This window comes from Microcaecilia unicolor, chromosome 11 (genome assembly GCF_901765095.1).
Source record: "Microcaecilia unicolor chromosome 11, aMicUni1.1, whole genome shotgun sequence".
NCBI lineage: Eukaryota > Metazoa > Chordata > Amphibia > Gymnophiona > Siphonopidae > Microcaecilia > Microcaecilia unicolor.
Genome location: NC_044041.1, coordinates 156,512,803 through 156,534,692, shown reverse-complemented (window position 1 = coordinate 156,534,692; position 21,890 = coordinate 156,512,803). Strand labels below are relative to the sequence as shown.

Here is a 21,890-nt window from a genome sequence, read left to right as displayed (position 1 = left end):
TCAATGCTGCATTCGGCACCTAACTCTTACCGTTCAGTAAATCCAGACTGCCCTAATTTGACCGCCCCTATCGGACTGTCCGTTCACTTGTCTCTTAGATTGTAAGCTCCTTGAGCAGGGACCGTCCCTCTATGTTAAATTGTACAGCGCTGCGTAACCCTAGTAGCGCTTTAGAAATGTTAAGTAGTAGTAGATGCTAGGTCAGCCTTATCACAAGAGCCTCCCTCCTGCCACCACACTCCTAGCTTTTTCCTTTTAGCTACATCCACCCACTGGCAGATAATACATTTGCATAATCTTACTCCAACTCTGTTCGGAACAAATCCACCAAGTAACAACCACAAGAATCAGTAATACCAACTCACAGTGGTGTGCTGGAGCAGGCTCTCACAGGCTCGCAAGAGCCGGTTGTTAAGTTTTTAAGAATTTTGGGAGCCGGTTGTTAAAGTAGGGCCCTCCATGGCTACTTTACCAACTGGCTCCCAAAACGTGGGCTAGGGCCCCCTGCTGAATTCTCTTTTACTTTGCTGGTGGGGATGCTGAGCCCTGCCAGCCAAGTAAATAGACTGCTGCTACTCCCAGCTCCTTGTTTCCAGCTCTGAGCAGCAGGCTGGGACTTCTCGAGCATGTGTGAGAAGTTTCAGCATGCTGCACAGAGCAAGACGTTGGGAGTGGTGGCGGTCCATTTATTGGCTGCCAGCAAAGGTATGCCTAGCATGCCCGCACGAAGGGAGGGAGGAGAGAGAGAGGCAAATGTTGCCCCCCCCCCCCCTCCCTCCACCCAGCCACCCCTGGCCCAACTGCAGAGCTGGCTAGGTCCGGAGAAAGAGCCTGTTGTTAAAAATTTACCAGCACACCCCTGCCAACTCAACCTTCTTGCATACACTGCAATCTTTCGCCTGCCTCTAACTCTCTCAACTTCCATATCTTATAGGAAGTAGACTCCTCCCTTATGCCTCACTCTGGAACTGGATTGGAGAGGAATAATTGTCCATTGCTTTGAGTGCAGAAGGCGCTAGGGGCTTGTCTTTAAAGTTAGGGTGTTTTCCCTTCTCTCTCTGCCTTTATCCCCAAGGACTGATGCGATGCTGGAAGAAAACGGGCTACAGCTGACGCCAAGAGCAAAGAAAAGCTCTCTGTTCTAATCCATCCCCTTCTTTGCCATCCATAATGCTCCCACCTTCAATAGATGAATTTTGATTCTAGAGAAGAAGAAAAAATAGGCTAAAGTAATGAAATTAGGTGCTTGTCTTCCCTCTGTAATATCTGCTCCAATCATACACCTCCCCTCCTATCCCTCCCTTTCTGTTTCCAACACAATGCAACAGAAAGCAGAAAGTTCTTCTCTAGAGAATGATTCACCCTGGCTCACTGTCAAGGAACACGGTCACGTACTTTCGGGACTCTGCTCTGGGTCTTTAAGAAGGCAAACTGTGTAAGCTTATACGTATGGAAGGATCATTGATTACGAAGAAAGTAATGCGGAAGTAAAGTAAGCAGGAGCGTGTGGAATAGCGTGCTACGCTACCGGTATACAACGTCATCCCGTTAAGATGGTGGTGGGTGCTTTTCCGATCGCCAAGCTCTTGGTGTTGGGAATTCGGCAGTTGAGTAAACCCTTAGCTAACCGGATGAAAGCTGCAGCTCGAACTAGCGAATTCTTCAAGACGTATATCTGCCTGCCGCCGGCGCAGCGTGAGTACTTTTTAGTTTCACCTTAGCCTGCCCTAGGGGGGTGGGATGTCTCTGTTTAACGGAGCTGGAGCCTCTATAATTGACGGCACCTTCCGCCAATCTTTTTGCGAATGTGGGTGTTGGACGTGTAGTGATATCGCGAGATGTGAAAAAAAAACAAACAAACCTGGCTGTGGTGGGTGGGTGGTAAGATAGATTTGATTGGGGAGGAGTCGAAGTTGATGGATGAGGAGGAGCTCAGCAGTGGTTGGGACGGGAGGCTGAATGTCGTGTGTGGGTCAGACTGGCCAGTATAGAAGGTGGTGTTGGCTGAAGATGTGTGGCAAAAGTTGATTTTGAAGTGTTATGCGGGGCTTTTGGCGACTGCCAAATTTCAATCTTATTTGTTCCAAAGTATGTTTGGGCTGGGGTAGGTAGGTAGGTCTGAAATCTCGGTGCATAGAGGGAAGGTTAAAAAGAGTAAAAGCGTACGGCATCTTATGACATCACTTCGTTATATCTGACCTCTTTACCTGCAAGTTCGTCACTTACATCTAACAACCATTTCTTATCGCTGCCCTGGACTTCCAAAGTTCTTTGAGGATGCCTTAAGCTTAGCTCGAGTTATCTGCCACAGGGCCCATTTTATTCCTTTGGGCCTGCTGCAGATAATTCAGGCTAAGCTTTCATAAAAGATTCCCTAAATGCCCTCCCTATATTAACTATTACTTCTGTAGCACAATTGAAGAGGTGAGTTCCAAACCGTGTTAAGTAGCAGCAAAAGGTAAAAGACGGATATAGCGGGATCCTCCCGGATTCAATTAAAAACACCTTTAAAAGTTCATTTTTTATTTTCCCAGGCGTTTGGATAGGGACATTTTACATATATCTACAAAAAAAAATGTTTTTAAAAGAAGACTGTTTACTGTATTCAACGCTGAAGATTATTCTCCCGGATTTTTCTCCCATGATTTTTCCGATCAGGTACCGCATACAGTTCAAGATTCTCCTACTAACCTACAAATGCACTCGATCTGCAGCCCCTCATTACCTCTCTACCCTCGTCTCCCCTTACGTTCCTACACGAAACCTCCGCTCAGAGGACTCTCGGTACCCTTCTCCACCACTGCCAACTCCAGGCTCCGCCCTTTGTGCCTCGCTTCTCCCTATGCTTGGAATAAACTCCCTTACGCCAAGCCCCCTCCCTACCCATCTTCAAAACCCACCTCTTCAATGTCGCATTCGGCACCTTACCATTATACCTCTATTCAAGAAATCTAGACTGCCACAACTTGACATTTCGTCCTTTAGATTGTAAGCTCCTTTGAGCAGGGACTATCCTTATTTGTAAAACTGTACAGCGCTGCGTAACCCTTGTAGCGCTTTAGAAATGTTAAGTAGTAGTACCCTCATATTTGCGTAGCAATCTTGTCCTCCTTAAAAGTTGCGAGGCCCCGTCGTGCGACAGTCACGTTACGTCACAGGGGGCGTGACAGCAGGATCTAGCGTTCTCCGAGGTAATAAAAGTTTAGTGACAGAAGGAGCTCCCTGCTTACAGTATGCAGAGATCACTAGCCATAACCCAGCTGCGGTTCTCTTTTCTCATCTTTCCTGGCAAATCTTGAAGGAGGTTTAATAGACTGGAGTGGAAGTGAGCCTATCTAGTCCACTGTAAGCAAGGAAGCCATTTGGTTAATCTCTGTTTCCACTGCCCCGCGAAGCCGTCATTGGCGTTTGCTCAAAACACAGCAAGCAAACCTATGAGCTGCTTCATCCACGTTGTTGTTCTTTATTGTTCGTCCATCTGTAGCAAGTCTAACACTGTTTTTGTTGGATAGGCAGTGCCTTGCAAGATGGAGGAGAAAAGACATAATTGAATATCACTAAAACAACTTCAAAATTTATTGTAGCTAGTGGAAAACAGCAATTATAAATTCTGTAGTTTGTGCTCATTTTTCTTCAGTGTTATTCTATACAATTCAGATGACCAGATTTCAGTGAGAATATTCTACATAAGTACATAAGTAATGCCACACTGGGAAAAGACCAAGGGTCCATTGAGCCCAGCATCCTGTCCAGGCCAAGGGCACCTGGCAAGCTTCCCAAACGTACAAACATTCTATGCATGTTATTCCGGGAATTTGGGATTTTTCCCAAGTCCATTTAGTAGTGGTTTATGGACTTGTCCTTTAGGAAACCATCTAACCCCTTTTTAAACTCTGCTAAGCTAACCGCCTTCACCACGTTCGCCGGCAACGAATTCCAGACTCTATGCGTTGGGTGAAGAAATATTTTCTCCAATTTGTTTTAAATTTACTACACTGTAGTTTCATCACATGCCCCCTAGTCCTAGTATTTTTGGAAAGCGTGAACAGACACTTCACATCCACCTGTTCCATTCCACTCATTATTTTATATACCTCTATCATGTCTCCCCCTCAACCGTCTCTTCTCCAAGCTCAAAAGCCCTAGCCTCCTTAGTCTTTCTTCATAGGGAAGTCGTCCCATCCCCGCTATCATTTTAGTCGCCCTTCGCTGCACCTTTTCCAATTCTACTATATCTTTCTTGAGATGCGGCAACCAGAATTGAACACAGTACTCAAGGTGCGGTCGCACCATGGAGCGATACAACGGCATTATAACATCCTCACACCTGTTTTCCATACCTTTCCTAATAATACCCAACATGCTATTCGCTTTCCTAGCCGCAGCAGCACACTGAGCAGAAGGTTTCAGTGTATTATCAACGACGACACCCAGATCCCTTTCTTGGTCTGAAACTCCTAAACGGAACCTTGCATGACGTAGCTATAACTCGGGTTCTTTTTCCCCACATGCATCACCTTGCACTTGCTCACATTAAACGTCATCTGCCATTTAGCCGCCCAGTCTCCCAGTCTCGTAAAGTCCTCTTGTAATTTTTCACAATCCTGTCGCGAGTTAACGACTTTGAATAACTTTGTGTCATCAGCAAATTTAATTACCTCGCTAGTTACTCCCATCTCTAAATCATTTATAAATATATTAAAAAGCAGCGGTCCTAGCACAGACCCCTGAGGAACCCCACTAACTACCCTTCTCCATTGTGAATACTGCCCATTTAACCCCACTCTCTGTTTCCTATCCTTCAACCAGTTTTTAATCCACAATAGGACATTTCCTCCTATCCCATGGCTCTCCAATTTCCTCTGTAGCCTTTCATGAGGTACCTTGTGAAACGCCTTTTGAAAATCCAGATACACAATATCAACCGGCTCCCTTTTGTCTACATGTTTGTTTACTCCTTCAAATAATTGAAGTAAATTGGTCAGGCAAGATTTCCCCACACAAAAGCCTTGCTGACTTGGGTCTCAGTAATCCATGTCCTTGGATGTGCTCTGTAATTTTGTTTTTGATAATAGCCTCTACCATTTTCGCCGGCAACGACGTCAGACTCACCGGTCTATAATTTCCCGGGTCTCCCCTGGAACCTTTTTTAAAAATCGGTGTTACATTGGCCACCCTCCAATCTTCCGGTACCACGCTCAATTTTAAGGATAAATTGCATATCACTAACAGTAGCTCCGACACCGGTATCCCACCCAAATCTTCCTCGGTGAAGACCGAAGCAAAGAATTCATTCTGTCTCTCCGCTATGTCTTTATCTTCCTTGATCGCCCATTTTACCCCTAGGTCATCCAGCGGCCCAACCGATTCTTTTGCCGGCTTCCTGCTTTTAATATACTGAAAAATATTTTTGCTATGTTTTTTTGCCTCTAATGCTATCTTTTTTTCATCATCCCTCTTGGCCTTCTTTATCTGCTCCTTGCATTTGCTTTGACACTCATTATGCTGCTTCTTGTTATTTTCAGACGGTTCCTTCTTCCATTTTCTGAAGGCGTTTCTTTTAGCCCTAATAGCTTCCTTCACCTCACTTTTCAAGAATGCGCTGTCTTATGGATTTCTGTCTTTCTTTTTGAATTCGCAGAATATGTTTGGCCTGGGCCTCCAGGATGGTAGTAACTGTTATCTGCTTTGGGAAGCCTGGTGTTTATAAAGACGATGGAATATATTGAAATTAAATAGAGAGGTGTGGTAGCCGTGTTAGTCCACTACAACCCCAAAATAATCTCCAAGAATATTGCCTCCTCCCTCAAAACACCCAGGGAAAATCTGCTACAGTTCAAAGAAAAAAAAAGCCACAGACATAATCCCCCTTATAGTGACATACAACCCAGTCCTGGAAAAAATTAAGAAAGATCATAAAAGATCTACAGCCTCTACTCCAGGAGGATGAATTACTGAAAGAGATATTCCCATCCCCGCCAGTGCTGGTCTTCCGACATTCACCCAACTTGAAATGCAAGCTAATTAGAAGTAAGCTCCCAACACAGACTCAAAAAGAAAAGCATGGCACACATCCTTGCAATATATCCAGCTGCAAACTTTGCCAAAACATTTCACAGGACCCCACGGTCATTCACAAAGGAAAAATATTCAACATTAAGGAATCTTTCACGTGTTCATCTTCCAATATCGTTCAGTGTAAAAAATGCAATGAAGGCTGCTACATTGGAGAAACAAATCAGATGCTAAAGAAGAGATTTAATTTACATAGACACCATATGAAAAATGCTAGTACCAATAAGGATGTCGCCGCATTTTACATAACCAGAACACTGTACCAGTGATTTCTTGGTAAGAATCCTGAAAGGGAACTTTAAAACAATACAGGAACGTAAGACCTTTGAAGTCAGAATGATTAAATATTTTGACACCCACCAGACAGGTCTTAACAAAGATCTGGGTTTTCTAGCCCATTATAACCATAAAATTGTACTGCTTGGGCACCCTCCTATCTCCATGCATATCTCCCTGTCCCTCATCCACCTGACTCTTCCTGTCTCTCACCTATCCACCCCCATCGATAATGCACTGAATCCTTCTGCTCAGTGTGCTGCTGCGGCTAGGAAAGCGATAGAATGTTGGGTATTATTAGGAAAGGTATAGGAAACAGGTGTGCGGATGCTATAATGCCGTTGTATCGCTCCATGGTGCGACCACACCTTGAGTATTGTGTTGAATTCTGGTCGCCACATCTCAAGAAAGATATAGTAGAATCAGAAAAGGTGCAGCGAAGGGCGATTAAAATGATAGCAGGGATGGGACGACTTCCCTATGAAGAAAGACTAAGGAGGCTAGGGCTTTTGAGCTTGGAGAAGAGACGGCTGAGGGGGAGACATGATACAGGTATTTAAAATGAGTGGAGTGGAACAGGTGGATGTGAAGCGTCTGTTCACGCTTTCCAAAAAGGACTAGGGGGCATGTGATGAAACTACAGTGTAGTAAATTTAAAACACATCTGAGAAGATTTTTCTTCACCCATCGCATAATTAAACTCTGGAATTCGTTTCCGGAGAACGTGGTGAAGGCGGCTAGCTTGGCAGAGTTTAAAAAGGGGTTAGATGGTTTCCTAAAGGACAAGTTCATAAACCACTACTAAATGGACTTGGGAAAAATCCATAATTCCAGGAATAACATGTATAGAATGTTTGTACGTTTGGGAAGCTTGCCAGGTGCACTTGGCCTGGATTGGCCGCTGTCGTGGACAGGATGCTGGGCTTGATGAACCCTTGGTCTTTTCCTAGTGTGGCATTACTTTTGTGCTTGTGTACTTATCCTGTTAGACACTCACTGAAATGCTTTGATGTTTCACTTATATATACTGTCATCTACCAACATTTGCTTATTTCCGATCTGACGAAGAAGGGCAACCTTCGAAAGCTAATCAAGAAATGTATTAGGTTATGTCCAATGAAAGAGGTATCATTTTCTTTTCCATGTTTTATTGGAAGTAGAATTAAACTCTCCTTTCATTGGGGCACATGGAATCACATATTCATCTGTTTTGTAGAAGTTTACATTTTAGATATTCAAGTGGATTATTCTATTTTGAACATGTTTCAGGGGCAAGTGATTTTAGAAGTCCAGATAAAAATAAATATTTTGTTGCATGCAAATCTCTTTTGTTTAAACATAACTACATTGGCTATAAGCCCCTAATGCAGTCCATTGGTTTTCTTATATTTTGTTCTTGTGATGTCTTATACTGTGCCAAAACTGAAAACTCTTATCTCCTTGAGGATAAATGAGGGGACATGGGATAAGCTTATCTGGTGCACAGGAGACGGTATGACTATAAAGCTGGAGTCAGTTCCGCTGCAGCAGCCATCTTGGTTTGTCAAATACCAATAGCAAAGTAGATTTGCATTCTCTCGTTAGGTGGGGGGGGGGGGGGAGATCTATGAGCAGTTGTGGGGGCTGATGGAATTTTCAAGGGTCTGTGAAAGGGGGGGGGGTATTTTCCAAAATATGTTTGGAAGCTCCAGAAGCTGCTTTATCTCCAGTGCTCTATTGTGGTTTTCATTGGAGCACTAGATGTCTGCTGTTTTCTTCATGATGACAATAAACATAGTTCTCTATAAAAATACTTGCAAAAGTTTTAATGCCTATGTGTGTCATTTTTCTTTTAATTTGACAGCAATGTCATTTATTTTAAAGCTTCCCCTATGAACATATAACTTAAAGTTTTAAATCAGCAAAACAGCATTAAAAATTATTGTACCTGCTAGACACAGCAGAAACTCTCTTTGCATATGCCCAAAACTTTCTGGAAGGGCTGCTTACACCTGGATCCAGCTGTATTCATTGTCTGAAGGGCAGCATACACCTTAATTCAGTTGTTTCTCGTCAGAAGGGCCAAATACACCACGATCCTGGTGTATTTTCGATCCCGAATACACCAGGATCTTGGTGTATTTTCGATCAGAAGGGCCGAATATACCAGGATCCTGGCGTATGCGGCCCTTCTGATGAGAAACAGAGCTAAATCTAGGTGTGAGCAGCCCTTCCAGAAAGTTTTGGACTTATGCAAAGAGAGTTTATGCTGTCTAGCAGGTACAATAATTTTTAATGCTGTTTTGCTGATTTAAAATTTTATGTTACATGGTCATAGGGGAAGCTTTAAAATAAATGACATTTCTGTAAAAAAAATGGCACTCATAGGCATTAAAACTTTTGCAAGCATTTTTATAGAGAACTATATTGCCATCATGAATAAAAAAGCAGGCATCTAGCACTCCAATGAAAACCACAATACAGCACTGGAAATAACAAAGCAGCTTCTGCAGTAATGACAAATATATTTTGAAAATAATCCTTCCCCCCTCCCTTCACAGACCCTTGAAAATTCCACCAGCCCCCACAACTCCTCTTAGATTTTCTCCCCCCCCCCCCCCCCAATCCCCTTACAAGAGAGAATGCAAATCTACTTTGCTATTGTTTTTGACAAACGGAGATGGCTGCTGTAGGGGGACCGGCTTCAAATTTATACTCATACTGTCTCCTGTGGACCAGATAAGCTTATCCCATGTCCCCTCATTTATCCTCAAGGAGATAAGAGTTTTCAGTTTTGGCACAGTATAAGAGATCACAAGAACAAAATATAAGAAAACCACTGGACTGCATTAGGGGCTTATAGCCCATTTAGTTATGTTTAAACAAAAGAGATCTGCATGAAACAAAATATTTATTTTTATTTGGAGTTATAAAACCACTTGCCCCTGAAACATGTTCCAAAACAGAATAATCCATTTGTGTATCTAAAAGGCAAACGCCTACAAAACAGATGAAAATGTGGTTTCATGTGCTTCAATGAAAGGAGCGTTTAATTCTACTTCCATTTAATTTCAATATATTCCATCGTCTTTATAAACACCAGGCTTCCCAAGGCAGATTACAACCAGTTAAGATGAACCCATGAGGAAACAGAATATACTCACTGTTTTAGTGATATTCAATGATCTCTTTTCTCCACCTTGTAAGGCACTGCCTATCCAAGAAAAACAGTGTTAGACAGTACTTTACAGATGGACCTACAATAAAGAATGGCAACGTGGATGCAGCAGCTCACAGGTTTGCTTGCTGTGATTTGAGTGAATGGTAATGACGCCTGTGCAGGGGAGTGGAAATAGAGATTAATCAAATGTCTTCCTTACTTACAGTGGACTAGCTAGACAGGAGTGGAAGTGAGCCTATTACACCTCCTTGATTTAACCTCCTTGAAGATTCGCCTTGGAAAGAGGGGAATAGTGACTCGCAGCGCTGGGTTATGGCTGGTGATCGCTGCATACTGTAAGCAGCAGCGGCCATCAAAAGACACGCTCCAGTCTTAAGGTTGTACTTAGATCCGGAAGATCCCTGGGATCCCGCAGATCTGGCTTTTACACCGTCCCTTAAGTAGGAAATACTGTTCCTTGTCATCAGCAGCAGATGAATCCATTAACTGATGGGTTATGTCCGCCTACCAGCAGGTGGAGATAGAGAACACTGAAAAACCATAGTGCTCTATGGACGGCTAGCTCCATCTGCCTTCAGTATTGCTCTGTCTCCCAGCAGCTGTGGACGTAGCTTGATCAGCTCCTGGAAAAATTCTGCCTGGGGTGGCTCCTGTGCTTTTGCCAGTTGAAACAGGGGTGTTGTGGCTGGTGGTGCCCACTTTGAAGGCATATAGGTTCGCCCTTTCCCTGCCTTACCCGTCCCCCTGCCTACCGGAGTACCTCTGTTGCTGCCTGCCTCCATTGGTTTTGCGTGACTATTCTGAGGCTATTTTCGATGTGCAGCTTGACTGGAGCTCGTTTGACTCGGTCTTTTGAGGTGAGAGTGGTCCCCAGCTCCTCCGGGGAGGTCCCGCGGATGCCGTTCCGATCGGGGTAAATTTTGGCACGAAGCCGCCATTTTACTTATATAATTCTGTCCGGTCGGACGATGGCTGCTGAAGCAGTTAAACGCTGCTCCCGTTGTGGTAAATGTAGATCAGCAGCAGGGCTCTGTAAGATGTGCTCTTTAGACGCTAGTGCTGGTACGAGCATGGCGAGCGATGATTCTTCCCGCTCAATGGAGCTGGCAGCGGACGCCATTTTGGAAGCGCTGTTGCAGAGGAGTCTGAGTGCAGGGCGACGCCTCAGAGGCTACCAGAGGAGCTCCTGTTCCCATTTCTCCTGATTCGGAGACTGAGGGACAGGGTGAGTGTTTCTCCCCAGAGGTTGTGCTTTTAATGCATAAAGCTTTCATGCTGAAAAGAGCTCTGCCGCACGTGTCTGACACTGCGCTGCTACCTGGTTTCCCCCCGGGTGTTGATGGCCCGGGGCTTGCTGATTTTCCCGAGCGTTGGAGGGACGCAAAACACAGACAGGTAAATTCCCCATTGAAGAGTGGCACACTTCCCTTCCCCCCCGTGGTCAGGCAGTGTGGATTCTGAGGGTTCTGGCAGGGCCTCTTGGTCTGAAGAGCCAGAGGTTTGCCACTGGATCTGGATGATCCCAATGCGGTGAGAATTTTCCACCGCAATGAGCTGCCGGCGCTCATTTCGGACGCCTTGCAGACCCTCTCGATTTGATGATCCTGCCAAGGGCGAGGCCTCCTCTGGTAATCCAAGGATGGCGAGTACTAAGAAGCCTGCTCAAGCCTTTCCTGTGCATGACTCCATCCAAGAGCTTATTTCAGCTCAATGGTCTGAACCCGAAGGGCCTTTGACAGTGGCCAGGGCTATGGGCCAGCCTCTAAGTGAGGAGCACTTGGCCCCTTTGGGGATGCCTAAAGTGGACGCCTTGGTCACGGCGGTGACTAAGAGGACCACCCTCCCCATAGAGGGAGAGGTTGCCCTGAAAGACATACAGGACCGGCAGCTTGAATCCGCGTTGAAACGGTCATTTGAAATCTCTGGCCTCGCCTTAAGGGCATCTATATGCAGTTCCTATGCTGCCCGGGCCTGCCTTTCTTGGTTACAACAGGCAATGGAACAGCCCGCAGATGGTGCGGAGTCCCTCGCAGAGGTTGCACCGCGGATGGAGTCGGCCCTGTCATTTTTGGCTGACGCACTCTATGATCTGGTCAGAGCTTCGGCTAATCAGATGTCTGTGGCGGTTGCGGCCCGCAGCCTTCTATGGCTTCAGCATTGGGTGGCTGACATGGGCTCTAAGCACAGGCTGGTGAAGCTTCCCTTACGGGGCCACCTGTTATTTGGAGAGGAGCTGGAGAAGATTGTGAAAGACCTGGGGGACCCTAAACCCCAGCGCTTACCCGAGGATAGGCCGAGGCCTTCTTCAAAGGGTTCTGTGTGGCCCTCCTCTTCCAGACCTCGCTTCTGTGAAGCTCGCAGGTATCGCCTGGAGCGCTCTGCTGGTGTTTCTCAACGTGCCCGTTTTCAGCAGAGGAACTCCTTTCGCTCAGACAAGCGTTCTGCAGCGGCCGTTTCAAGGCCTGGAGTTCAGGGGCGGCCCCCTCAATGACGGGGCGCCGGTCCATTCCTCGATTCCTGCAGTAGGAGGACGTCTTTCCCTCTTTCTCGAGGAATGGACCAAGATTACCTCCGATCAGTGGGTCCTGGACCTGATCAGAGAAGGTTACCGATTGGAATTCAGCGCCCTGGTGAGAGACGTGTTTGTGGAGTCCCGATGCGGTACTGCCGTCAAACGGGCAGCGGTAGAGGAGACCTTACAAGTCTTGTTGCACCTTGGAGCGGTGATCCCTGTGCCTCCCGCCAAACGCGGCTGCGGTCACTACTCCATTTACTTTGTGGTGCTTCGAAAAGGCGGGTCTTTCCGACCGATCCTCGACTTAAGGTCAGTCAACGAGGCTCTAAGAGTGCGACATTTTCACATGGAAACCCTGCACTCCGTCATTGTGGCGGTACAGCCAGGAGAATTCCTCACGTCTCTGGACCTAAAAGAAGCTTATTTGCACATTCCTATTTGGCCCCCGCATCAACGGTTTCTCCGGTTTGCGGTGTTGAGAAAACATTTCCAGTTTCGGGCCTTGCCTTTTGGCCTCGCCACAGCTCCCTGCACCTTTTACAAGGTTATGGTGGTAGTAGCTGCTTTTCTCAGGCAACTGGGTATCCGGGTTAACCCGTACCTCGACGACTGGCTCATCAGAGCAGATTCAGCAGACAAAAGTCGTCTAGCCACAGCCAGAGTGGTCTCAGTACTGCAGTCTCTGGGCTGGGTCGTCAATATACCCAAAAGTCACCTGACCCCCTCTCAATCTCTCGAATATTTGGGGATCTGGTTCGACATGGTCTTGGGGCTTGTCTTTCTACCTGACCAAAGGCGGTGCAAGCTTCAGAATCAGGTCCGTCTGCTCCTGCGGATGCCTCGCCCGCGAGCTTGGGACTTTATCCAGCTGCTAGGGTCGATGACGGCCACTGTGGAGGTAGTGCCATGGGCGAGAGCGCGCTTGAGACCTTTGCAGATTGCCCTGCTTCAACGATGGTCTCCAATGTCCCAGGATTATCAACGCAGACTCACGTGGCTCCCTGCGGCCCGACTCAGTATGGAGTGGTGGCTTTCCGACAGCATGCTGCGGCGAGGAATGCCGCTGGCGCTTCCCTCTTGGTGCCTGGTGATAACTGATGCCAGCCTGGTCGGCTGGGGAGCACATTGCAAGGGAAGCTATGCCCAGGGCCTGTGGAAACCCGCAGAATCAGGGTGGTTCATCAATCGCTTTGAACTGAGAGTGATATTCCAGGCTCTTCTGGCCTTTCACAAGACTCTGGAGGGGCTGGCTGTCAGAGGTCTGTCGGACAATACAACAGCTGTGGCCTACATAAATCGACAGGGCGGCACTCAGTGCAGAGCACTGGCCGCGGAGGCCGCTCAGATTTGCCACTGGGCCGAGCTACATCTGCAGCTTCTGTCAGCAGCTCACATAGCAGGTCAGAGCAACGTGCAAGCCGATTTTCTAAGCAGGCATCAAATCGACCCAGCGGAGTGGTAACTGGCAGACGAAGTGTATCTTCAGATCTATGCCAAATGGGGAACGCCCGTAGCGGATCTAATGGCGTCAAGCGCAAATGCCAAAGTCCTGTGCTTTTTCAGCAGACGGCGAGATCCTCGCTCGGCAGGGTTGGATGCCTTGGCTGAATCCTGGCCTCCGGGCCTCCTGTATGTGTTCCCTTCTTGGCCCTTGATAGGGCGAGTCCTCCTGCGATTTCGGCTACATCAAGGAGTGGTGGTTCTCATTGCCCCGGATTGGCCCAGGCGGCCGTGGTATGCGGACCTCCGGCAGATGCTGGTGGAGGTTCCTCTTCCTTTGCCTCTGGTATCGAACCTGTTGATGCTGGGCCCGGTGACCATGGAGGATCCCTGCCGCTTTGGTCTTAACGGCATGGCTCTTGAGAGGGCGCAATTGAGAGACAAAAAGGCATATTTTCAAAGCACTTAACCTTCCAAAGTTCCATAGAAACCTATGGAACTTTGGAAGGCTAAGTGCTTTGAAAATATGCATGATTGGCTATTCAAACAAAGTCATCTCCACTCTCTTGAAGGCCCACAAGCGGTCCACTTCCGTTGCTTATGCTCGGATCTGGCGCCAGTTTGAGGTGTGGTGTGTTTCCAAGGCGATCACACCCATGAGGGCTACAGTCTCGCTGATACTGGAGTTTTTGCAGGATGGTTTACAAAAATGCTTGGCCTACAATTCCCTGCGAGTGCAAGTGGAAGCATTGGCATGCTTTCGAGGGAAGGTCTCTGGCCTTTCCCTGGCCTGCTCATCCAGACGTTGCCTGATTTCTAAGAGGGGTGCTCCGGCTTCGCCCGCCAGTTCGGCTGCCGTGTCCAGCTTGGAACCTGGGGCTGGTGTTGAAGGCGCTCCAGTGTTCGCCCTTCGAGCTGCTGAGGCGAGCTTCAGAGAAGGATGTGACTCTAAAGACAGTCTTTTTGGTGGCCATAACCTCGGCGAGACGTGTGTCTGAGCTCCAGGCTCTGTCCTGTCGAGACCCCTTTCTGCAATTCTCAGAGTCCGGAGTTATGGTGCATACTGTGCCTTCCTGCCTAAGGTGGTTTCAGCGTTTCACCTAAACCAGCCCATTTATCTGCCCTCCTTTTCTAGGGAGGAGTTTCTGGAATCTTTTGGGCAGTTACATCTTCTGGATGTTTGCAGGGCTCTGTTGCAGTATCTGCAAATGTCAAATGACTTCAGGACCTCTGATCACCTTTTTGTCTTGTCAGACACCGAAGACCCTCTTCGAGGACCTAAGGCCACTATAGCCTGTTGGCTCAAGGAAGTAATTTTTTCTGCGTATCTGCTGTCAGGGCGGTCTCCGTCTGACGCATATAAAGCGCATTCCACGAGAGCGATTGCCTCTTCGTGGGCTGAAACAGGAGTACTCTCTCTCCATGAGATCTGTAGTGCGGCTACTTGGGCTTCTAAGCTCTATTTCGTCCAGCATTACAGGCTGGATGTTGCAGCAAAGCGAGACGCGCAGTTTGGAGCACAAGTGCTTGCTCGGGGAGTGACAGATTCCCACCCTAACTAGGGAGTGCTTTTGTACATCCCATCAGTTAATGGATTCATCTGCTGCTGATGACAAGGAAGGGAAAATTAAGTTCTTACCTTGGTAATTGTCTTTCCTTTAGTCACAGCAGATGAATCCATGATCCCTCCCTGTCTATTTGTTCAGTTGTTTCCTGCAGACATGTTCCCTCATTGGGAGAAGTTGGAAAACAGTTTTCAGGATTTCTGTTCTGTTACAGGAGGTTGAGATCGTCCCTCCTTTGTGTGATTATTGCTCCTGTTCTGGGGCATTCATTCGCTGTGAGTAAAGTTCATGTTATTCTACTTTGAGGATACACTCTGCTTTGGAAGTTTCAAATACTGAAGGCAGATGGAGCTAGCCGTCCAGAGCACTATGGTTTTTGTGTTCTCTATCTCCACCTGCTGGTAGGCGGACATAACCCATTAGTTAATGGATTCAACTGCTGTGACTAAAGGAAAGAAAATTACCAAGGTAAGAACCTAATTTTCCCTTTTTCTGTATATGTATACATTTTAATTTCAAGAATTCTATCCAGCATAAGACATTTTTTCATTGAATGTACTTTAGAAAAAAATTACTTTTAGTGAAAATTTCACACATCCAGTGGGGTATCTGTATCTGAAACAGACTGCCTATATCAACAGAATTTTGAAAAAAAAAATGGACTAAGTTTTGAAATCCACCTTTTCAAATAGATATGCACTTGAGAAAAGTCTCTGTTTTGTAGATTTAATTATTTTCCAAACCCAAGCTAAGGATAAGCTATGATCATGACACAAGATATTTCCCTGCCAAGTGAGTTTACAATTTGTTCTGAGGCCTCTACTTACTAAGCATTTTTCCCACAGAAATGAGACGGTGTTTAGTTTGTATTGAGGTAAAGGAGGGTGAAGTAATTTGCCCAAGGTTATGAGGAGCATTAGTGGGTGGCTTCTTTGGTTCTTAGCCTGCTCCTCTTAACCACTAGACTAATTCATTTCACTTCCCTGTGTCAAAACCTGTGCATCCTTCACAAATCTGCTCTCATTGCTCATCATCCGTATTCACCTTCCACCGTATCACTGGCCACCTATCATATCATGGCTACTTTCCTTCCATAACCAAGAGCACCCCCTCCCCATCTTTTATGTCTCTCACCCCCTAGTATCATTGTAATCTGACTTGGGGCCCTGAGGCCAAAAGACTTTGAGGAACTATCTCCATGACATTAAGGAGTCAGAAGATGGGGTCCTTAATCAATGCCTATCAAAAAAGGATAGGTCCTCTGATGAGCAAGAACCAGAATGACTGGGCTTGCCTACCAATGAGTTTGAGAAGTGAGGGTTAGTAATCCAGAGTCACCTATAAGTTCAGGCCCTGGGCCCACATTCCTTAATCCTGGTCCCAATTCATCCATCCCCTCACCATGATTGAGTTTTCATCATTTCAGCCATGGCTGACCTCATCTGCTGCCGTGGAGTCCCATTACTTACACTTGAGCTCTTTATCAGAAAAGGTCCAGATGTACTAAGCATTCACTAGATATAAAATAGGAAAACTCTTAGTACATGTGGCCTAAGATAGGGATCCCAAACTATTGGTTTGTAATTATGTATTATATCGATATATAATACATCAACTGAATACAAAAATGACAGTATCAATGTACATGCAGTTAGTTTGGTATAAAGTGTGACCCAAAGTGAGAATTGTGCAAAGTTAAGATCTAAAACTCTGTAGAACAAAAGCCTGTCATTGAATTGAATAAGTCCTTATTCTTATTATAGATTAAGCATATTGGAGGTCATTTACTAATGGTGCATGTTAACATGTTATTTGCCTGTTGCATAAAATGATCCCTGCAGCAGATAACAAAGTGTTCATGGCATTTACACATGCTGTTTAGTAAATAACCACCATTGTGTGAGAGAGAATGAATACAAGTGTTCAGGGATGACCTTTCTTCTCTATAGAATGTGATGATATGAGATAGAAGGGATGGAAATTCCTGGAATTTTTAAAATATTTCCTGGGGTGTATAATGCAGTGAGGTTGAAGGAATAAAAAATGACAGGGATGATGATTATTCTATGGACATGTGATAGAAGGGATAGAAACACCTGGGTAGGTTGTTCTCTGTGATTAACATATGAAACGTCCAGGCATTGCTGTCTCTTGCACTCTCATGTTGTTACTCCTACAGTGTACCATTGGGTGGAAATGCGCACCAAGATGAGGATCATGGGTTTTCGTGGTGCCACCATAAAACCCCTGAATGAGGAGGCAGCAGCAGACCTAGGAGCAGAGCTGCTGGGGGAGGCCATCATCTTCACTATTGGTGGGGTATGCCTGGTGGCGGAGTACACTAGACAGTCCATCAACAGCAAGAAAAAGGAGGAGGAGCTGAATGGACGGCTGGCTATACTGCATGAGCAAATTACAGAACTCAGCCTGACTGCCGAGACCCTGGATGCCCAACTACGGGAGGTCAACAGACTTCTGCTCAGTGGAGCTGTGCCTGGCAAGAAGTGAGGAGAAGAGATCACCACAATGAATCCCTGATCTCTAATAGCCTTGTGAATTGTTGCTTTCTTCCAAGGTGGCTCTTTGCTTAGTCTGTGCAGTCCCCTTACCGGATGTTTGAGAGGAGAACAGTATGGGTGTTGTATGCAGGGTGGAGGTGCTGTGACTTTTTTTCTATCTGGTTTTATCCTGAGATTGGAGTTGGGGGTGGTGAGAAGGGTAATCCAGTTTGTGCATTGCTGGCTCAGGTCCCTCCCCCACCTGAAGAAAATGCACCTGTATTCTTGGCATGCTCCAACTGCCTGCACAGCTAAGGAGCTCTAGGACAACAAAATTGAAAAACATAATGGTGGATTCTATTTTTAAGTGTAAATATGTAATGATTAAATAAAAAAAAATACTAAATCATGCAATGATTGCATGACAGATGTTTGAAAAGAAGGTTTTTCCTTGGGGAAGAATATTAGCAGGTGCTATTATCTTATACGCCTGATGTAGCTTTCTTTGTGCTTGTATTGATACTTTGGGTGTCTAAATGTCTGTCTTCTTCATCTGTACGTGTTGTACTCATCTTTCTCATTTGTAGAGCACTACACTGTTATCCGGAAGACATTTCTCCGTGTATCTTCAGGGACTAAGAAAATGTATTAGGGAAAATATAGTTGAAATGAATAAGTCAATAATCAGACAGAAACGGGCCTCAAGTAGAAGTTCTGAGGTAGGAGAGGGGGCATGAGCAGGAAGATGTTTGTGTCTTTCTGAATTACAAGCACAAATTCTCTAGAAATTCGTGCCTAGGTTGAAAGTGTGGGTATTATGCCTACTTGAAGACAGGTGTAAATGTACCTGAGTGAAATAGCTGTATATGTAGTGACTCCACTCTGACTGTACAAATATGCATTGGTTTGTGTATATATATATATATATATATATATATATATATATATATATATAAATAGGCTCTTATAAAATTAGGTCTTATCTAAATCAGCATTTCATGCGTGAAAATGGTTTATAAAATTACCTTCATACAGTGCAGTAAGGTAAAAAGCATTGTGTCAGAGCTGACGATAACAAATAGGGTTCCTTGTCATCAGCAGCAGATGAATCCATTACGAATGGGTTGTGTCCACCTACCAACAGGGGGAGATAGAGAACACTGAAAACCATAGTGCCTCTAGGACGGCTAGCTTCATCTGCCTCTCAGTATTTCTCTATCTCCCAGCAGGGTTGGACTTAGCTTGTTCAGCTCCTTGAAGATTCTGCCTGGGGCGGCTCCTGTGCTTTTGCCAGTTGTAGCAGGGGTGTTGTGGCTAAGTGGAGCCCACTTTAAAGGCACATAGGTTCGCCCTTTCCCTGCCTTACCCTTCCCCCTGTGTGCATGCAGGCGTATAGGTTCACCCTTTTCCTGCCTTTCCCACCCTCTTCTTCCTCCGGAGTGCCTCTAACTGTTTGCCTCCAACTTTCCTCACAGCGTAAAAAAAAAAAAATGCTATTTCCGAGGCTTTTCCTGACTGCAGCATGACCGGAGCTCGTGGACTCGGTCCTTTGAGGTAAGAGCGGTACTCAGCTCCTCCGGGGAGGGCCCGCGGACGGCGTTCCGATCGGGGTGATTTTGGCGCGAAGCCGCCATTTTGAATTTTATTCCGCCGTTTTTCAGCGATGTCTGCTGAGGGAGTTAAGCGCTGTTCCCACTGTGCCAAGCGCAGATCAGCAGCGGGGCTCTGTAAAACGTACTGTTTAGACGGTAGAGCCAGTACAAGCATGGCAAGCGATGATTCTTCCCGCTCGATGGAGCTGGCAGTGGGCGCCATCTTGGAAGCGCCACATGGCTCGACCCCCGCGGTTGCGGAGGAGTCTGAGAGCAGAGGGGTGCCTTGGGCCGAGGCTACCAGAGGAGCTCCGTTCCCTGTGGTTCCTAATTCGGAGACGGGAGGTCAGGATGAGTTTTTCTCCCCTGAGTTTGTGCTTATTTTACATAAAGCCTTCATGCTGAAAAGAGCTCTGCCGCAGGTGTCTGACACTGCGTTGCTACCTGGTTCCCCTCCGACTGATGATGGCCCAGGGCTGATGCCAGATGTGGATGCCCCTGAGCGTTGGATGCACGCTAAGCATAGACGGGTAAATTCCCCGTCAGAGAGTGGCTCTCCCCCCGTGGTCGGGCTGTGGGGACTCAGGAATCTGGCAGGCCTTCGTGGTCTGAAGAGCCAGAGGAAGGAGCCGGTTTGCCACTAGATCTGGATGATCCCACTGCGGTTTGGATTTTCCACCTCGATGAGTTGCCAGCACTTATCGCTAATGCCTTGTAGGCTCTCTCTATTGTTGACCCTGTTCAAGGCGAGTCCTCCTCTGGCAATCCGAGGATGGCGAGCACTAAGAAGCCTGCTCGTGCCTTTCCTTTGCATGACTCCATTCAAGAGCTTATTTCTGCTCAATGGGCTGACCCCGAGGGGCCCTTGAAAGTGGCCAGGGAGATGGGGCATCTTTACCCTCTGAGTGAGGAGCACTTGGCCCGTTTTGGGAAGCCTAAAGTGGATGCCTTAGTCACGGCGGTGACAAAAAAGACCACCCTCCCAGTAGAGGGAGGGGTCGTCCTGAAGGACATTCAGAACCAGCGGCTGGAATCAGCGCTAAAACGGTCCTTTGAGATTTCGGGCCTAGCCTTAAAGGCATCTGTTTGCAGTTCTTATGCTGCTCGAGCCTGCCTCTCTTGGTTACAACAGGCAGTGGAACAGCCCGTGGATGGTGCAGAGTCCCTCGCTGAGGTTGCACCGCGCATGGAGTCGACCTTGTCATATTTAGCTGACGCCCTCTATGATCTGGTCAGATTCGGCTAAACAGATGTCTGTGGTGATGTCTGCTCGCCGCCTTCTATGGCTACGGAATTGGGCGGCTAACATGGCCTCTAAGCAAAGGCTGGTGACGTTGCCCTTTCGGGGCCTTCTGTTATTTGGAGAGGCGTTGGAGAAGATTGTTAATGATCTGGGGGATGTTAAACCCCAGCGCTTACCCGAGGATAGGCCGAGGCCTTCTTCAAAGAGTTCTATGTGGCCCTCCTCTTCCAGACCTCGCTTCTGTGAAGCTCGCAGGTATCGCCTGGAGCGCTCTGGGTTTACTCAACGTGCCTGCTTTCAGCAGAGGAACTCCTTTCACTCGGACAAATGCTCCACAGCGGCAGGCTCAAGGCCAGGAGTTCAGGGCCGTCCTCCACAATGATGGGACGCCGGTCCTCTCCTCCTTTACAACAGTAGGAGGACGCCTTTCCCTCTTTCTCGAGGAGTGGACCAAGATTACCTCAAATCAGTGGGTCCTGGACCTGATCAGAGAAGGTTACCGATTGGAATTCGGTGCCCCGGTGAGAGATGTGTTTGTGGGGTCCCAATGCGGTACTGCCGTCAAACAGGTGGCGGTAGAGGAGACCTTACAAGTCTTGTTGCACCTTGGAGCGGTGATCCCTGTGCCTCCCGCTGAACACGGCTGCGGTCGTTACTCCATTTATTTTGTGGTGCCGCGAAAAGGCGGGTCTTTTCGGCCCATTCTCGACTTAAAGAAAGTCAACGAGTCACTAAGAGTGCGACATTTTCACCTGGAAACCCTGCGCTCCTTCATTGCGGCGGTACATCCAGGAGAATTCCTCACGTCTCTGGACCTAAAAGAAGCTTACTTGCACATTCCTATATGGCCCCCGCACCAATGGTTCCTCCAGTTTGCGGTGTTGGGAAATCATTTCCAGTTTTGGGCCTTGCCTTTTGGCCTCGCCACAGCTCTCCCGAACCTTTTCCAAGGTAATGGTGGTAGTAGCTGCTTTTCTCAGGTGACAGGGTATCGGGTTCACCCGTACCTCGACGACTGGCTCATCAGAGCGGACTCTGCAGAAGAGAGTTGTCATGTAACAGCCAGAGTGGTCTCAGTACTGCAGTCTCTGGGCTGGGTCGTCAATAATACCAAAAGTCACCTGACCCCCTCTCAATCTCTCGAATATTTGGGGGTCCGGTTCGACACGGCCTCGGGGTTTGTCTTTCTGCCCGACCAAATGCGGTGCAAGCTTCAGAATCAGGCTCGTCTGCTCCTCAGGATGCCTCGCCCGCGAGCTTGGGTGGCAGAGCCGGTGGCGGGAGGCGGGGATAGTGCTGGGCAGACTTATACGGTCTGTGCCAGAGCCGGTGGTGGGAGGCGCGGGGCTGGTGGTTGGAAGGTGGGGATAGTGCTGGGCAGACTTACACGGTCTGTGCCCTGAAAAGGACAGGTACAAATCAAGGTAAGGTATACACAAAAAGTAGCACATTTGAGTTTATCTTGTTGGGCAGACTGGATGGACCATGCAGGTCTTTTTCTGCCGTCATTTCATTTCATCAATGTC

The 21,890-nt window shown here is 47.1% G+C and overlaps 1 protein-coding gene across 1 annotated transcript; it reads left to right on the top strand.

Moving 5' to 3' along the window:
- Positions 1-1,096: 1,096 nt before the first annotated feature.
- Positions 1,097-17,938, top strand: OPA3 (outer mitochondrial membrane lipid metabolism regulator OPA3). The gene is made up of 2 exons (XM_030219898.1): positions 1,097-1,695; positions 17,211-17,938. The coding sequence occupies exons 1-2, from the start codon at positions 1,554-1,556 to the stop codon at positions 17,537-17,539; spliced, it is 471 nt and encodes a 156-aa protein (XP_030075758.1). The 5' UTR covers positions 1,097-1,553; the 3' UTR covers positions 17,540-17,938.
- The last annotated feature ends 3,952 nt before the right edge of the window (positions 17,939-21,890 follow it).